This window comes from Malurus melanocephalus, unplaced genomic scaffold, assembly GCF_030028575.1.
Source record: "Malurus melanocephalus ecotype Western Australia unplaced genomic scaffold, MMel_1.1 scaffold_321, whole genome shotgun sequence".
NCBI lineage: Eukaryota > Metazoa > Chordata > Aves > Passeriformes > Maluridae > Malurus > Malurus melanocephalus.
Genome location: NW_026623553.1, coordinates 40,864 through 55,135, shown reverse-complemented (window position 1 = coordinate 55,135; position 14,272 = coordinate 40,864). Strand labels below are relative to the sequence as shown.

The following is a 14,272-nucleotide window of genomic DNA, read 5'->3' as shown; positions in this document are numbered from 1 at the left end:
TATTGATGGCTGTAGGCAGAGCCAGAGCCAGCCTGAGGCTCCCTGCTGCAGGGGCTGAGCCCTGCTGGCCAAGGAACAGCGGGACCAGGGAGGGCAGGGGGTGCCTGGAGCCACTCACAGCTCCAGAAGGGACATCTCTGTCAGCCAGGGCTGGCACAGGAGGGACCTTGGGCTGCTGTAAAGGTTCTCAAGGGACAAGAAGGGGCCACAAAGCACGGCATCACTGGCGATCAGTCACAGCAAGAGAGCACTGGGGGAAATGCCAGTGCTGAGGATCTCCATTGTGTGTGGAAACGCAGATGGTGGCAGCCAGGGGAGAGGGCCCAGCACAGCYCCTGCCCTGCTTTTGGACAGGACCAGGACAAGGAGATGCACACACATCCCTCTGGCTGCCTGCTCCCCATACAGAATGACACCCCCAGAACCCCCTCACCTGTGCCTCAGGTGTGAGGCTGATGCCAGCTGGACACAGATGGAACAGGCAGCACTGAGGTTCCAGCAGGAACAGGGCAATGGGGGCGTGTTGGGGAGCTGGAGCTGGCCACAAGGAAAGCCCCTCTGGAGGGTGCAGCCCTGGGSCAGAGCAKGGCACGGGGCTTTGAGGGATTCCCCAGGACATGGCTGGGATAACGCAGGGGAAAGCCCTGCTCCACAGGGGAGCCCAGCCTGGCCACTCCCAGAGCCCCTCACGGTGACCCTGTGAGCCTTCCCCAGTGGGAATGGTCACACACCCCCTCACAGTGGGAATGGTCACACACCCCCTCACAGTGGGAATGGTCACACACCCCCTCACAGTGGGAATGGTCACACACCCCCTCGGTGCCCTGGCAGCAGACAGCCCCACGTGGGTGCTCCCAAGAGCAGCAAAGCCCAGGATCCCAGGAGACAGGGATTGCTCCTTCCTCATCCATCAGCCAGCAGAGCTGTTCCCTGCCCCGTGTCCAGCCAGCTCAGGGTCCCCAGGGTGCAGGGATTGTACACCCTGATTAACACCAGCAGAGCAGAGCCTTGGCCAACAGCCTGCTCCACCAACAGCCCTGCCACAGCCCAGGGCACGGCCCCACCCTCCATGGCTGCCCAGGGCTGGTGGCACAGCCCCAGGGCTCCAGGGCCACTCCACCCCAGGCAGGGGCACACCCCGGGGCCCTGGACCTGTGGCAGACCCCGAGTCCATCACGATCCCGGACCCCAGGCCCTGCTCAGCTGCTCTCCAGCTCCAGCTTTGCTCCTTCCCCCCTGGCTTTGGTCCCCAGCCGCAGCCAGCCCAGGCTGTGTTTGCCTGCAGGTCATGTGTACCTGTGCCCAAACACACGGAGGGAGTGACACAGAAAACACCCAGGCACAGACTTTAATGCAGAGGCAGGGAWTCAGCCATTTTCCTGTCTTTTGTGGTTTTTCTCTTAGGCTGAAGAACAGCCAAGCAGCATCCTGCCAAACCTGCCATCCTGGCCAGGCTGGAGCAGCACAGGGRCCATGGGGGCTCCAAGGATGGCTGGACTGGGTTGGGGGGCTCAGGACAGGGACCAGAGAGCCCAGCGAGGCTTGGGGCATCTGAGTGCTGCCATTGGGACACGATGGAGCTGAACTCCTCTTGTCCAGGGCAGGTGACACGGCAGGGACAATGGGGGCRTGGTGGGGYTTGGAGAGCTGGAAACCCCTSTGGGAGGGTGCAGCCMTGGGGCAGAGCAGGCACAGCRAGGGGTGCCCCAAACTTGGCTGGCACAGCCCCAGTGGGATAACCTGAGGACAGGGGACCCCAGACTGGCACACCCAGAGCCCCTGGCCAGCGCTTGGGGGGCCCGTGAGCCTCCCCACAGAGCCCCGGGCTGGGAGGGTCCGGCTGCCCCTCAGGCTCTGCGGCAGGACCTGGCTCTGGCCACACAGACAGCCCCCAGCAGGACGAGCAGGGCCAGGGCCACGCACACCGGGGCCGCCACGGCAGCGGGGTCACAGCGCAGCACCGACACGGGCACCTGGGCCACCGGCCAGCCCTGGTACTGAGCCGGGGACTGGCACCTGTAGCCATTGGGCCAGCCCTGCCCCAGGTGCCCCCCGGCCGCCAGCGCCTGCAGCCCCCCRGCCCCGGAGCACGAGCAGCTGAAGGGATTGTCAGCCATGGCCACGTCCTGCAGGCGCCGCAGGAGCTTCAGCTCATCCCTCGGCAGCTCCGAGATGGAATTGTTGTCCAGGTGGAGGGTGTCCAGCACGGGGTAATTCCTGATGGAGGGGACGGCCTGCAGCAGGTTTTGGCTCAGGAAGAGCTTCTTCAGGGAGCTGAGGGASATGTCTACAGCGTGGAGGTGGTTGTGGCTCATGTCCAGCACCTCGAGCCTGCGCGGCAGAGGGGTTGGCACGTTGTCCAAGCCGGCGTTGGACAGGTTAAGATGCCGGAGGGATGTTGGCCACAGGCAGGAGGAGGATGGCTCTGCCACCAGGCTGTTGTGGCTGAGATCGAGGTGCTGGAGCTGCGGCAACAGCTGCAAGCCCTCGCACACGCTGTGGTAGGACCTGAGGTTGTTGTGGTGCAGACTCAGCTCCTGGAGCTGRGGGAAAGCTCCCTGGCAGAAGGTGGGGCTCAGGCTCCCATCCCCGAGGCTGTTCTGTGCCAGGTCCAGGGAGCGCAGCGCCCCGAGCGCCCTCCCGACGGCACAGGGCAGGTTGGTGACACGCGAGCTGGTGACATTCAGTTCCTCCAGGACCTCCAGCCACCTGCTGAGGCTGGAGAAAGCCTGCTCTTGGCCCGTCAGCGGYGCCGAGGTCACGTTGTGGAAGCTCAGGGAGCGTATGGGCAAGGTCTGGCCGTCCATGTCACTCCAGTCCCCTGAGCCCTGGAAAATGCAGCTCTTGAAGGCCAGCTCCTGCACGTGGGTGTAGGAGAAGAACCTCAGCACACGGGCCAGGAGTATCTCAGGCACCAGCACATTTGCAATGATTATTTTCTGGACGATAAGGGAGTCCAGGGTTTCAATGGCGGAGGAGTCCAGGTCTCTGATGGGRAAGGCGATGTATTTCTCCACATCTCCACCCTGAAACTCCACCACAGTTGCTGCGAGGCACTGGATGATGCTGCCTGCGGTCTCCTCGGACAGGTTGTAGCACACACAGGACTCCTGAGTGCGGTTGAAGTAACACCTGTTCCTTCTGCCTTCTGCCTCCAGCAGCCCCAGCCCCAGGAGGAGCAGCACRGCCACACTCATGGTGAACAACCTAAAAGCTGGAGGAGAAAGGGTGAGTGGCAGCTGAGGGGAGTGCTCTGACCTGGACTGGGGGGATGGCTTGGGCAGAACTGCCCCTCAGGGACAGGGCACTGCCCTCATCCCTCCTGCACCCGCTGAGCCGTGACTTGGGCAATGCTCGGGCCAGCAGCCAAACACCCAGGAGCTGCACCTGTGCCCTTCCCTCGGCAGGGAATCTCCCGGGRCTCTGGCTGCAGACTTTCGCTCCTAAACCACCAGGAAATGCCATCAGGAAATARGAGAAACTACAAGTGCAGAGTTGCTGACAGTGAAGCCAGATGCATCCATCCAGTCTGACCACGGGAAGAGCCCCAATTTTGTTTGTTCCTCTGTAATCTGGGGCAGGAAATTGCAACAGAGGGCTTCATGCTGTTTTCTCCTTCCTCACCCAGTGATTTGAATGATCACCAGCCCCAAAGGGATGGTAGAAAATGACCCCTGAGGGTCTGAAAACATCGCTGTCAGCACCAGATGCTGGTCAGCTGAGAGAGAGTCGGATGCCAGATTGCAGAAGAAGCAGCAAGCACAGATTAAAGGCTTCTAGAGATGTGCTGACTCAGCTGTGCCGAGTGGCAGGGGGTTTCTGGGGGTCCCCAGGGCAGCCTCCTGCTTTGAGCCGCTCTGTTTTTGGCACCAGCCCCGATCARCCCCGGCTTTCTTCGGCCACATCCCAAAGCCCACCGAGGGCGCTGTCCCTACCTGTCCGTGCGGCCGCGGGGCTGCACCGCCCTCCCGAGTGCTCCGGCACCTGCACCGAGCGCCCCCGGCCATGGGGAGCAGGATCGGCTCGGGGTTTGTGCAGTGACTCACCGGCCAGCTCACACCGAAACGGATCCTTGCTCCACGGCCGCTTCCTCCAGCTGCTGCCAAATCCCGGGCTGAGATCTGCCCGCCAAAAGCTCCGAGGGCTCAGCTCCGTCCGGCACCCGACCGTGCCGAGGTCCCGCCGAGGAGCCCCGGTGTGCTCCTCCCGCCGCCGCTGCTGCTGCTGTCCCGCTCGGTGCCCACGCCCGGGGCTGGGCTGACACCTCCAGCCCGGCTCCTGGCACAGCCCTCGCTCCTACGGCGTGACTTCCTGAGCAGGACGGAGCCTCCTAAGCCGCTTCTGCTTCTCTTCCCTGCGGCTGCGGGCTGGGCAAAGCTGTGGTCCGACTGCCAGCGCTTCTCACTTTCCTAGGAAGGGTGACGGAACAGTGCGGGCAAGAGTCYCCAAATGCACCCTCAGGATCAGCTCTTCCCTTTCAGATGCTCTGGCATTGCCGTGCCTCAGAGCTCACCGGGAGCTGAGCACCCAGCAGGCGATGCAGAGGGGTACAGGACTGTCACACCTGTGCTCTGTGTAGGGTGGGGATGGCACAATTCTGATCCACTGTGCATCCACTGCACTCCGTACTAGAGCTGGCCCCTCAGCCTGGMTGAGGAGCTCACATCACTTGCCCCGTGCTCCTTTGGCCACCGGCAGCTGTGCCTGCCCCAAGGTGTTAATGCTCCCCTGCAGCGAGCAGAGACCAGAGGGGACTTGGAACGATCCAGAAGTGTCCAAGAAACCACTGGATGTGGCACTGAAGTGTTCTGGTCTGGCTGACAAGGTGGTGATCAATCAAAGGCTGGCCTCGATGATCTTGGAGATCTTTTCCAACATAAATGATTCCGTGATTCTGTGATCTTTCAGGAGTTTTTTTTTATTTCCCAGGAAATTCTCTGCCTATGTTGGATTCAGAAAGGTGATGAAACTGCATGGCTGGACAATGCAATACCCACTTCGTTATTGTTAATATGGCACTACATGTTGGTGCCACAACAGCTGGGGTGGGAGCTGTCCCTTGCTCTCAGGCACCCTTGTGCAGAGGGGCTCAGCAATTCCATTATTCCTCTTCTGCATCCTCGAGTTACATGAAATTCCTCAGTACAAAAAGGACGTGGAGCTGTTGCAGCAAGTCCAGAGGAGACCACGGAACTGCTTCAAGGGCTGGAGCCCCTCTGTTCTGGAGACAGGCTGGGAGATGGGGGTGTTCAGCCTGGAGAAGCTCAGGGGAGACCTTCCAGTGCCTCAAGGGGCTCCAGGAGAGCTGGAGAGAGACTGGGGATAAGGGATGGAGGGACAGGACATGGGGAATGGCTTCCCACTGCCAGAGGATAGGGTTAGATGGGATATTGGGAAGGAATTCCTCCCTGTCAGGGTGGTGAGGCCCTGGCACAGGTTGCCCAGAGCAGCTGTGGCTGCCCCATCCCTGGAAGTGTCCCAGGCCAGATTGGATGGGGCTTGGAGCAGTCTGGGTGGGTGGAAGGTGTCCCTGTCCATGGCAGGGGGGTGGAACTGGATGAGCTTTAAGGTCCCTTCCCACCTGAACAGGCCTGGAATTCCAGAAACTGCTGCTGAGCGCATGATGGAAAAATCACAGCTGCCTCTGAACTCTGCCCCCGGCCCCGTTTGACCAGCTCGGCAGCCCTGCCCGCACGGTACCCTTAAYTTCTCCGTCCAACTGCAAATTCCCAAACACCTCCCTGGGGAAGCACCTCCCTGCCCCTCGGTCCCCATCACCACGGGGGAAGGTCTCGGGGCACGGAGCCGCCGTGGTTTATATTTCTGGTGAATCTTTGAGGGCTTTTTTTGGCCTCGGCACACGCAGCACCCATTCCCGGGGGGCACAGCGGGCCATGCCCGCAGCGGGCTGCGCGCTCCGGCTGCGGAGGGCGGGCCGGGGCCGGCTTTTCCCCGCCCCGGGACCGCCCCAGGAGTGGCCCAGGAGTGGCCCAGGAGTGGCCTTTTCCTCCTCCTGTTCCTCCTCCGCCGCCATGTGGGGCCGGCGGCGGGGCCGGCGCGGCGGGCGCAGCGCGGAGGAGCTGCGGGTGCGGCGGCGGGAGCGAGAGGCAGGTCCGGCCGGGGACACCGGGGACAGCCGGGGACAGCCGGGGGATTGCGGGGACAGCCGGGGGATTGCGGGGCCCCCCGTGGGTGGGAGGGACCCCCCAGATCAGCCCTTCCCGCCCCCATCCCCGCCCCGTCCGGTCGCGCATCGCGGGATGCGCGGGGTGATCGGCGCCGCTGCCCGCTCGGGGAGCGTTTTACCCTTTTAATGTTAACCCACGGGAATTCTGCCGTGAATTCCCCGTTTCTTCAWCAACCCCCCCGCTATTTGGGTTTTCCGAGGTCTCGCCTCCGTCTTAGCGAGAGAAAAGGCGGCTCCTTTGAAAARGGGGRACCTTGTGGCTCTGCACARCTCCCTGACAGGAGGGGCAGCCGGGGCGGGTCGGGCTCTGCTCCAGGGAACAGGGACAGGAGGAGARGGAACGGCCTCGAGTGCACCATGGAGGGATTMGGGTGGATATTAAGGACAATTCCTTCMCCAGAAGGGTGGTCAGSCATTGGAACAGGCTGCCCAGGGCWGGGGTGTAGTCACCATTCCTGGRCGTGTTTTCAAAAGACAAGATGAGGCACTTGGGGACATGGCTTGGTGGCCTCTGTGGTGTTCAGTTGAAGGCTGGGTTTGGTGATCTTGCAGGTCTTTTCCAACCTTAATGATTTTATGATCCTGTGTGAATTCCAGCCTCGAGCCTGTCCTGCTGGCTCTCATGCCCCTGTCCCGTGTTCCTGCCCGTTATCCCAAATGTGGCTCCACACTTTGTGTGCCCGACCCTCGGCCCCCACTCCGGGCTTGCACAAGGAGGAACGGGCAGTTTCTCCCTGGACTGGAGGAGGGATCAGGCTCCTGGGTGGGATGGGGGTCTCCCTGCGCTGGCAGATGCTGACAGGTCTGATCCCATGGCAGCTCTCCGCAAGGCCCGGCGGCAGGAGCAGCTCGTCAGCAAGCGGCTGCTGCGGGAGGACAGCACAGACCAGGAGGGTGCACAGGATGGAGCAGATGTGGTGCCAGACCCACTCTCAGAGGATGAGGTGAAGAACCTGACATTCTCCGTGGCAGTGGAGGTTCCAGGGGTCTTCCCCAGCCTCAGCATGTGAGGGAGGCTGGGCGGGGGCAGATTTGGGAATGGTTCTGAATCACTGCCAGACACAGGGAGGTTCCTCCTGCCCATCTTTATGCCCTGGATTCCTTTGCCTCCAGGATTAACGGGACGAATTCTTAATGCTGGCACTGCAGGAAGCTCACGCACCTTTTAATTCCTTGGTCAGGTTCTGGAGCTGCTCAGGGGTGTGCAGAGGGGCTCGGAGGACAGGAAGCGCTCCCTCGGCCGCCTGCGCTGGGCTCTGCAGAACGAGGAGACTCAGCAGAAGTTTGTCAGGTCAGCCCAGGCCTGGTGCTGTACCCAGGGCACGTCCCGAGGGGCTCTGTGTCCCTGTGTCCCTGTGGGTGGGCTGGCGTGTGGCCCTTGCTGGGAGGTGACAGCAGTGTTTGGATCCCCAGGCTGGACGGCAGCATGCGGACGCTCACCGGGCTCTTCACCAGCAGCCTGGCTGACCTGCAGCTGGAGGCTGCCCGCTGCCTGCATGAGCTGTCCCACTCCAGTGTCCCCGCAGTGGCTGAGGCGTGTCTGCCTGTCACCTCCTACCTGCTCACCTACCTGTCGGGACACAGCCTGGAGTTCACGGTGAGGCCCTGCTGCGAGTTTGCCGGGGCTCTGCTACCTTTGGCATGGTTGGTACTGACCTCCTGGCCAAACGTGGCTCATGGGGAGTGCTGGTGGGAAGGGGCCCTCTGGTCCTTGCCCTCGGAGCAGGACTGTTCCCAGTGCTGTTGGGACCTGCTCTGAAGGTGGGATGAGTGAGGYTCTTGTTAATCATGGCGTGGGTTAGGGTGAAACCACACTGAATCACCCCTGTTTATGTACTTACATATATGGCAGGTTTGTTTTGAAACAATTACATTGCAATGGAAAGGAGGCACAAAGCCGTTTTGGTTATTTTCTGTAGAATTGAAACAATATAAAAGTACAAAGATATCACTAAAGAAAATATATAAGGAAAAGAAAGAAAGAGAAAGAAAGGATAAGAGTAAACAGTAGAATGCCTGTGGCTGTGCACTGTTTGAAAGRAAAGGAGCAAACAGTTGGAATAGCTCTGGGGTGCTCGTGTGTTTTCCAGTTCTCCATTGGGAAGCAGACAGGGTCAGAGCTCGGGAGCAAGGTGGGCAGTGACCCCCAGGTGCTGATCACSTTTGAATGCAGCACACGGGCAGGCTCCAGGAGAAACAGATGGGCTCAGAGAAATGTCATCCTGAGGATTGGAGGCCYGAAAAAATTCCAAAGTGGGAGTGATCAGATCCCATCTTCAGCCACATAGAAAAAGAACAAACTGAAGCAGATAGAGCTGAGAATGGGGTGGCTGGAGGGTCCAGCACTATCTATCCGTGTTTCCCCCTCCAAAGCCAGTTCCTGCCCCGCTCAGGGCAGTGTGTGGGACACAGAGCCTTGCTATCTTGCTGTCAGCTGCCTGCTCTGCTGTGTTGTTGCAGGAGCTGTGTTTGTACACACTGGGGAACCTCGTAGTAGAAAGTGAAGCTGTGAGGAAGCAACTTCTGCCTCAGGGCATTATTCCAGTGCTGGCATCCTGCATCCAGGTGGGTAAAACAGCTCATCCCCACTTCTGCTCTGCCCTAGAGAGACTTTTCTGGCTGACAGCCCTGAGTCACCAGCCCTCCTTCCAGCTGTGTCTGCAGGCACAGTCCCCTCTGCAGGGAGCTGTTCCCTCGAGTGTGAGGGTCACTTGTGGGCTCCCTGCACTCCATTTTTGGGGCTCAGCTCACCACCTTGTGCTCTTCTCCAGCTCAATCTCCCCATCCAGGGAGATGCCTGATACAGTCTGTAGCACAGGGAGCCCTGTCCCCTCTGTCTGGCCTGGGTCCAGCAGGGCTGTGTTCTGCAGGTCCAAATGCTCAAAGCAGCGCTGCTGCTGCATTTGGGCTGAGCCCAGTGAACGTGGGGAGGGAAACAGCTCAGCTCTGGTTCCTGTGTCCCCTCTGGTCCCTGTGTGTCCCCTCTCCTCCTGCACGGCGGGGCTGCGTTTGGCTGGCACCCCGGGGCCCTGGCTCTGTCAGGAGGGATCAGCTCTGCTCTCTTTGATTGCAGTCCCCGCATGAGGCGGTGCTGGAAGGTGTGGGCTATGTCCTCTCACAGCTCCTGCAAGCCAAGGAAGCGCCCACGGAGATCATCCCGTGAGTCTGAGCTCTAACCCCGCAGCAGGGTGGGCCCTGGGGCCTGCTGTGGTATTTGTGTGCTGGGGACACGCCTCCTTCCCCATCCCAGTGACATTAATAGTTCARGGCGGAATCCCTCCAGAACTGGGCAAGTTTTGATGCAGATCRCAGAGCAGGGCTTGGCTCCTTTCCCTTGGCCTCAGCCAAGCAGACAGCTCTGGTATTTCAGTAAAGGCCAGCATGGAGCAGGGTAGGCTCACAGGGAATTCTGGCTGTGTTCCTTCTGTGAAGGAAAAGATCAGCTTGACAGCCCCCAGTGCCAAAAATGTGACCCCAGCCAAGGTGTCCTGAGTGTCCCCAGGCCCTGCCATGGACAGGGAGAGCCTGAGGCTGCAGCCCTTGGCTCAGAGTCCCTTCCAGGTGTGTGTTTGGACCCTCTGGCCCCCAGCAGCTGCCTGGCCAGGGTTCCTCTCTCCCTGTTGGTGTCTGTGCCACCTGTGCCTGCATTAACTCTGCTCTCTGCCCCCAGCTTGGTCCTGGACTCAGTTCTCCCSCAGCACATGCTCCGCCTGGTTTGCTCTGGCCTCAAGGCTGGGATGGGAGCRGCTGTGGAGTTTGCCTGGTGTCTCCACTACATCATTTGTAGGTAAATGCATTTTTCTCCTCKTTTCAGGTTCCATGGGGGCAGCAAAACAGGCACAAAGACTCGTGATCCTGCGAGGGGTCCTGGATTGCTTCTTCCCTTTTCCCTTTTCCCAGCCATCCTGGGTATCCCTGCTCTCCTATCTGTGCTGTTTGCAGGATCATTGAGCTCCTTTACAGGGTTGTAATGGGTGATAAACCTGAGGTGCTCCTAGTCCTCTGAAGTGCCCTCAGAACACCTCCCCATGCCTGGAGTTGTCCCCCACACTTCCCAAGGCAAGCTYCCTGAATCCTCACCCTYRTGGGGTTGGCCCAGTGCCACCCATYCGGGCTGTGCCTGCAATCCCTGCCTGCCACCAGAGCCAAGGAAGGTGTGGATACTCAAGGGTCAGGGCTGTTGTTTCCAGACCCACACAGATAACCCCCATGAATCTGTTTGTCATAGACTTCTGAACTTTCTCATAAGCCCAGAAAAAAGCTGCTAYTCCAACATGAGAGAAGCCACTGTTCCAACATGAAATAAACCCTGTGGTGGTGCAGGAGAGCACTCTGAATTTCCAAGCCCTGTTGTTTGGCAGGGGGCCGTGGCAGTTCTCCCTCTCCAAGCTCTGAAGCCACCACAGTGTCCCTCCCTTTGCAGGCACGAAGCCAACACGGTGCTGCTGGAGCTGGGGGCTGTGCCTGCCCTCACCTCGCTGCTGCTGGACCTGGCTTCTGAAATCCCCCAGGACGCTCCCGAGGGCCTGGAGCTGGTGAGAGGTGGGCAGGGTGCTGGCTGTTCTCAGGATTGCYGTGGGGCCATGGCTCAGCTCATGGGGTTTTGTGTGTCCCTGTGCTACAGCTCGTGTGCCCTGTGCTGCGGTGTCTCAGTAACCTGCTGGCAGAGACGGGCAGCCAGGGGCAGGGCCGGGACGGGCGCCTGCTCATCGCCCTGTTCCTCATCCTGCAGTGCTTCCTCCAGCAGCACCCCTTCCTCGTGCAGGAGTGCCTGTGGCTGCTCAATAACCTCACAGGTGAGTGTCCCATGGGGCTGCTCAACAACCTCACAGGTGAGTGTCCCGTGAGCTGGTGGCACAGGCAGGCACTGCTGGCACCTGTCCTGATTTCATTGATACGTTCCCTCTCTGCCCACCCCAGCGGATGACCCCGTCTTGTGCTCTGCTCTGCTCTCCCTGGAGCTGCTCCCGGCCCTGCTGCAGCTCCTGAYGTGTTCCCAGATGGCCAGTGTGTTGGTAAGACCTTGCCTCATGCCTTGGCAATGGTGGGAACATGAATCCTGCACTGACAGTCCTGGAGCTGGAGCGTGGATGGGGTGGCAGTGACAGCTTGGCAGAAGGTTTCATGCTGTGGCCATCACCAGCCACCTCCCCTGAAGCCACTCCAGGGTATTTACCTTTGGTAAAGCCTTTTCCCAGTGTAAGGTGGTGCCAAGGGAGAGGTTGGGGCCAGCCCCTGGACAGGCCTGGAAAGGCTTCTGCCACTTTGCTTTGAAAGAACACAAAGTTTTAGGGGGCTGGGGAGGAGGACACTGCCTGGGGTGGGTGGTAAGGCTGTGTCTGTGTGGCATGGGACTCAGTGCCTTGGGGTAGGCATGGAGAACGCATTCCAAATCCAGTGGTGGGCCCATGGCTGTGGGCAAGCACCTGGCAGAACAAAAGAAGATAGGTGGAGAGGGAATTTGGACAAGGGGATGGAATGGCGAGACAATCCATTGGGCAGGGTTAGATGGGATATTGGGAAGAAATTCCTCCCTGGGAGGATGGTGAGGCCCTGGCACAGGGTGCCCAGAGAAGCTGTGGCTGCCCCATGCCTGGAAGTGTCCAAGGCCAGGCTGGACAGGGCTTGGAGCACCCTGGGATGGTGGAAGGTGTYCCTGCCATGGCAGGGGGTGGAACTGGATGAGCTTTAAGGTCTCTTCCCACCCAAATCACTCCACAGTTCCATGGCACAGGGAGTTGTTGGGAGCCCTGAGCCTGTCAGGAATGTGCCCTGGAGCACTGACTGCCCGCTCTCACTCCCCCAGGTGCTGACAGTGCTGTGCAACATCGCAGAGCAGGGGCCACTCCAGTGCCAGTGCCTGCTCCGCCAGCCCCTCCTGCCCCAGCTCCTGCCTGTCCTTGCACTGCCCAACCCCGAGGCTGTGGGACAGTGCCTGGAGCTGCTGCACCTCCTCTTCCTGCACTGCCCCCAGGTGAGAGCTGGGGGAGCTCTGGGCACAGGATTGTAAAGGGGATGGGGAATGATTATGGTGCGGGTTATTGTTATTATTGTGGAGGGGAGATAGTTATTGTAATCTAAGTAACAGTGCCTTCAGTGACTGCCACACTGSCCCCACCACTCAGCACCCAGACCCCTGCCCAAAGGGCTACTGTGATGCAGAGAGTGGAAGCCCTTCTGTGTCTCTGGAGAGTTCCTTTCTTATTGGCAAGGACTCATTTTTTTGGGCAGGTTGTTTCTACCCTGAGTTTTCTTTTGATCCTGCTGGGGTTGCTTCACTTGCTGCAGATCATAGGAAGAAATTCTTCCCTGGGAGGGTGSTGAGGCCCTGGCACAGGGTGCCCAGAGAAGCTGTGGCTGCCCCATCCCTGGATGTTCAAGGCCAGGCAGGACAGGGCTGGGAGCAGTGTGGTTGTGTCCAGCTGTCCCTGTCCATGGCAGGGGCTGGGGATGAGATGGGCCTTRAAGACCTTCCCAACCAACCATCAGCACGGTGGGATTTACCTGCCTCAGGAATGTAGTGTCTGGGAGGGCTCTGGGGAATTCCTTCAGCCCTGCTCCCTGGGCTGTGGTGGCTGTGGGCAGAGATGATCAGCTGTAGCACCCAGCCAGCTCTCACCCTCTCCTCTTGCACAGGCTGCTGCTGATTTCACCAGGCACGGTGGGCACCAGGCCCTGGAGCAGCACCAGAGCACCCCAGAGCTGCAGGAGCGGGCACAGGCACTGCTGGACATGGTCACACAGCCACCAGGAGCCCCCAGTGCCTGCCAGGCCACACTGCCTGCCTTTTCCTAGGCCTTCTCCCTTCCCTACCCTGAATTCCCAGGGGGGAATGAACTGATCACCCCATGCCCAGCTTCCCAAGGGCTGCTCAGGACTCTGATGTCCTTGTGCTGGGGACATCACAAAGAGGTGCTGGTCCTTGTCACCACCTCATAGACACCAGCCCGGTGCCCCCCAGAGCCTGGAGCAGGGGCAGAGCTGAGCTGCAGCCCAGGCAGACACACTCCTGGTGCCAGGGAGGGCTGAATGGCAGCATCAGCCATTGCTTGGGCTTTCAGCCACCACCAAGCTCAAGGTAAGCACATTGTGTTTATGAATTGATAAATTAAAGATACATATTTGACATTAAAGATAATCAGTCACATCTGCAGCATGTGTGTATTTCCTGTCAGTCCTTATGCCTTGCTTTTCACAGTGCTCTCCACAGCCTTGGCCACTTCATCTGCAGTGAAGTTGTTCAGTAGGATGCACTTCTCCTTCCCAAACTCTGTGGGAAAACAGAGAGGGTGAGAAGGGGCAGGGCTGTGGGTCCTTTTCTGGTTCAAGGGCACTGTGTCACAGCCCAGCCTCCCGCCACTGCTCCGTCACACTCATCACTTCCCCGCGTCCCTCCAGGTGTTCAAGTTACCATTTCCACCCTCTCCTTATTCTCCTGTTTTCCCTTGGAAATAACTCAAAGCAGCCCAACCCCTTTCCCAGTTTCGTTTTGTTAGCTTTGGCTGGGCAGCAGCTGGGCAGGGACACATCCAAGAGCAACTCTGTGGCTTTCAGCTTCATCTCAGCAGGGTGCTCACCAAATACCTCAGGAAAGCACCCAGAAAACTCTGTGTTCTGCCAGCTGCCTGGACCAGGCTGACCTGGGGCTCCCTTTCCTTGCGAGTCCCACCCAGACACACCTGAGACACCCCTGGACCATGTGCTCACACTGGGGAAACGTGTGCTTCAAGAGTCACCGCATCTCTTCAAAAGTTTTTAAATTATTTTTTTCCCAGCGCAGATGACCTTTGAGGAAAAGAAATCCTTTCCTCAGAGGGTTTTTCTGCACCCTTGGTGTTCCACTGAGACTGCAGTGAAAATAAAGGAAAAACAGACACGCTCTTGTGTAGTGAATGGAGTGGGGAGGGGGAGATCACAGAGGCTGGAAACTCCTTGCTGAGCACTGGCTCCTGTTCTGCTTCCCCTGGGGTCACTTCCCTGACGTGAACCCCACCCTGTCCCGAGGGCAGCTGCTCCCTCTCCACCAAAATCCCTCATGTAACCCTTCAACAGCCACTGCTGCAGCCCACAGCTGAAATTCCTCCC

General features: G+C 59.5%; 3 protein-coding genes across 5 annotated transcripts in view; 2 read left to right on the top strand and 1 right to left on the bottom strand.

Moving 5' to 3' along the window:
* Nucleotides 1–1,340: 1,340 nt before the first annotated feature.
* CD14 (CD14 molecule) lies at nt 1,341–4,449 on the bottom strand. Its single transcript, XM_057377696.1, has 2 exons — nt 4,047–4,449; nt 1,341–3,214 (listed from the first exon to the last, which is right to left on the bottom strand). Exon 2 carries the CDS (start codon nt 3,195–3,197, stop codon nt 1,848–1,850), a length of 1,350 nt encoding a protein of 449 aa, XP_057233679.1. The 5' UTR covers nt 3,198–3,214; nt 4,047–4,449; the 3' UTR covers nt 1,341–1,847.
* Nucleotides 4,450–6,027: 1,578 nt separating this feature from the next.
* TMCO6 (transmembrane and coiled-coil domains 6) lies at nt 6,028–14,073 on the top strand. 3 transcript variants are annotated; one of them, XM_057377695.1, is made up of 12 exons: nt 6,028–6,111; nt 7,007–7,131; nt 7,369–7,478; nt 7,601–7,784; nt 8,648–8,752; nt 9,261–9,346; nt 9,858–9,974; nt 10,611–10,722; nt 10,920–10,983; nt 11,108–11,202; nt 11,994–12,161; nt 12,824–14,073. In XM_057377695.1, the coding sequence occupies exons 1-12, from the start codon at nt 6,033–6,035 to the stop codon at nt 12,980–12,982; spliced, it is 1,404 nt and encodes a 467-aa protein (XP_057233678.1). In that variant the 5' UTR covers nt 6,028–6,032; the 3' UTR covers nt 12,983–14,073. The 3 variants fall into 3 exon arrangements, with proteins under 3 accessions (XP_057233678.1, XP_057233676.1, XP_057233677.1); XM_057377693.1 differs by having other exon boundaries at nt 10,812–10,983; nt 12,824–14,072; XM_057377694.1 differs by lacking the exon at nt 12,824–14,073 and adding an exon at nt 12,419–12,817 and having other exon boundaries at nt 10,812–10,983.
* The window catches only part of IK (IK cytokine), a 10,287-nt gene continuing 9,231 nt past the window's right edge, over nt 13,217–14,272 (top strand). Inside the window, exon 1 of the mRNA XM_057377692.1 lies at nt 13,217–13,265. Coding sequence (XP_057233675.1) covers nt 13,217–13,265 — 49 coding nt within the window. The remainder of the gene's footprint in view (nt 13,266–14,272) is intronic.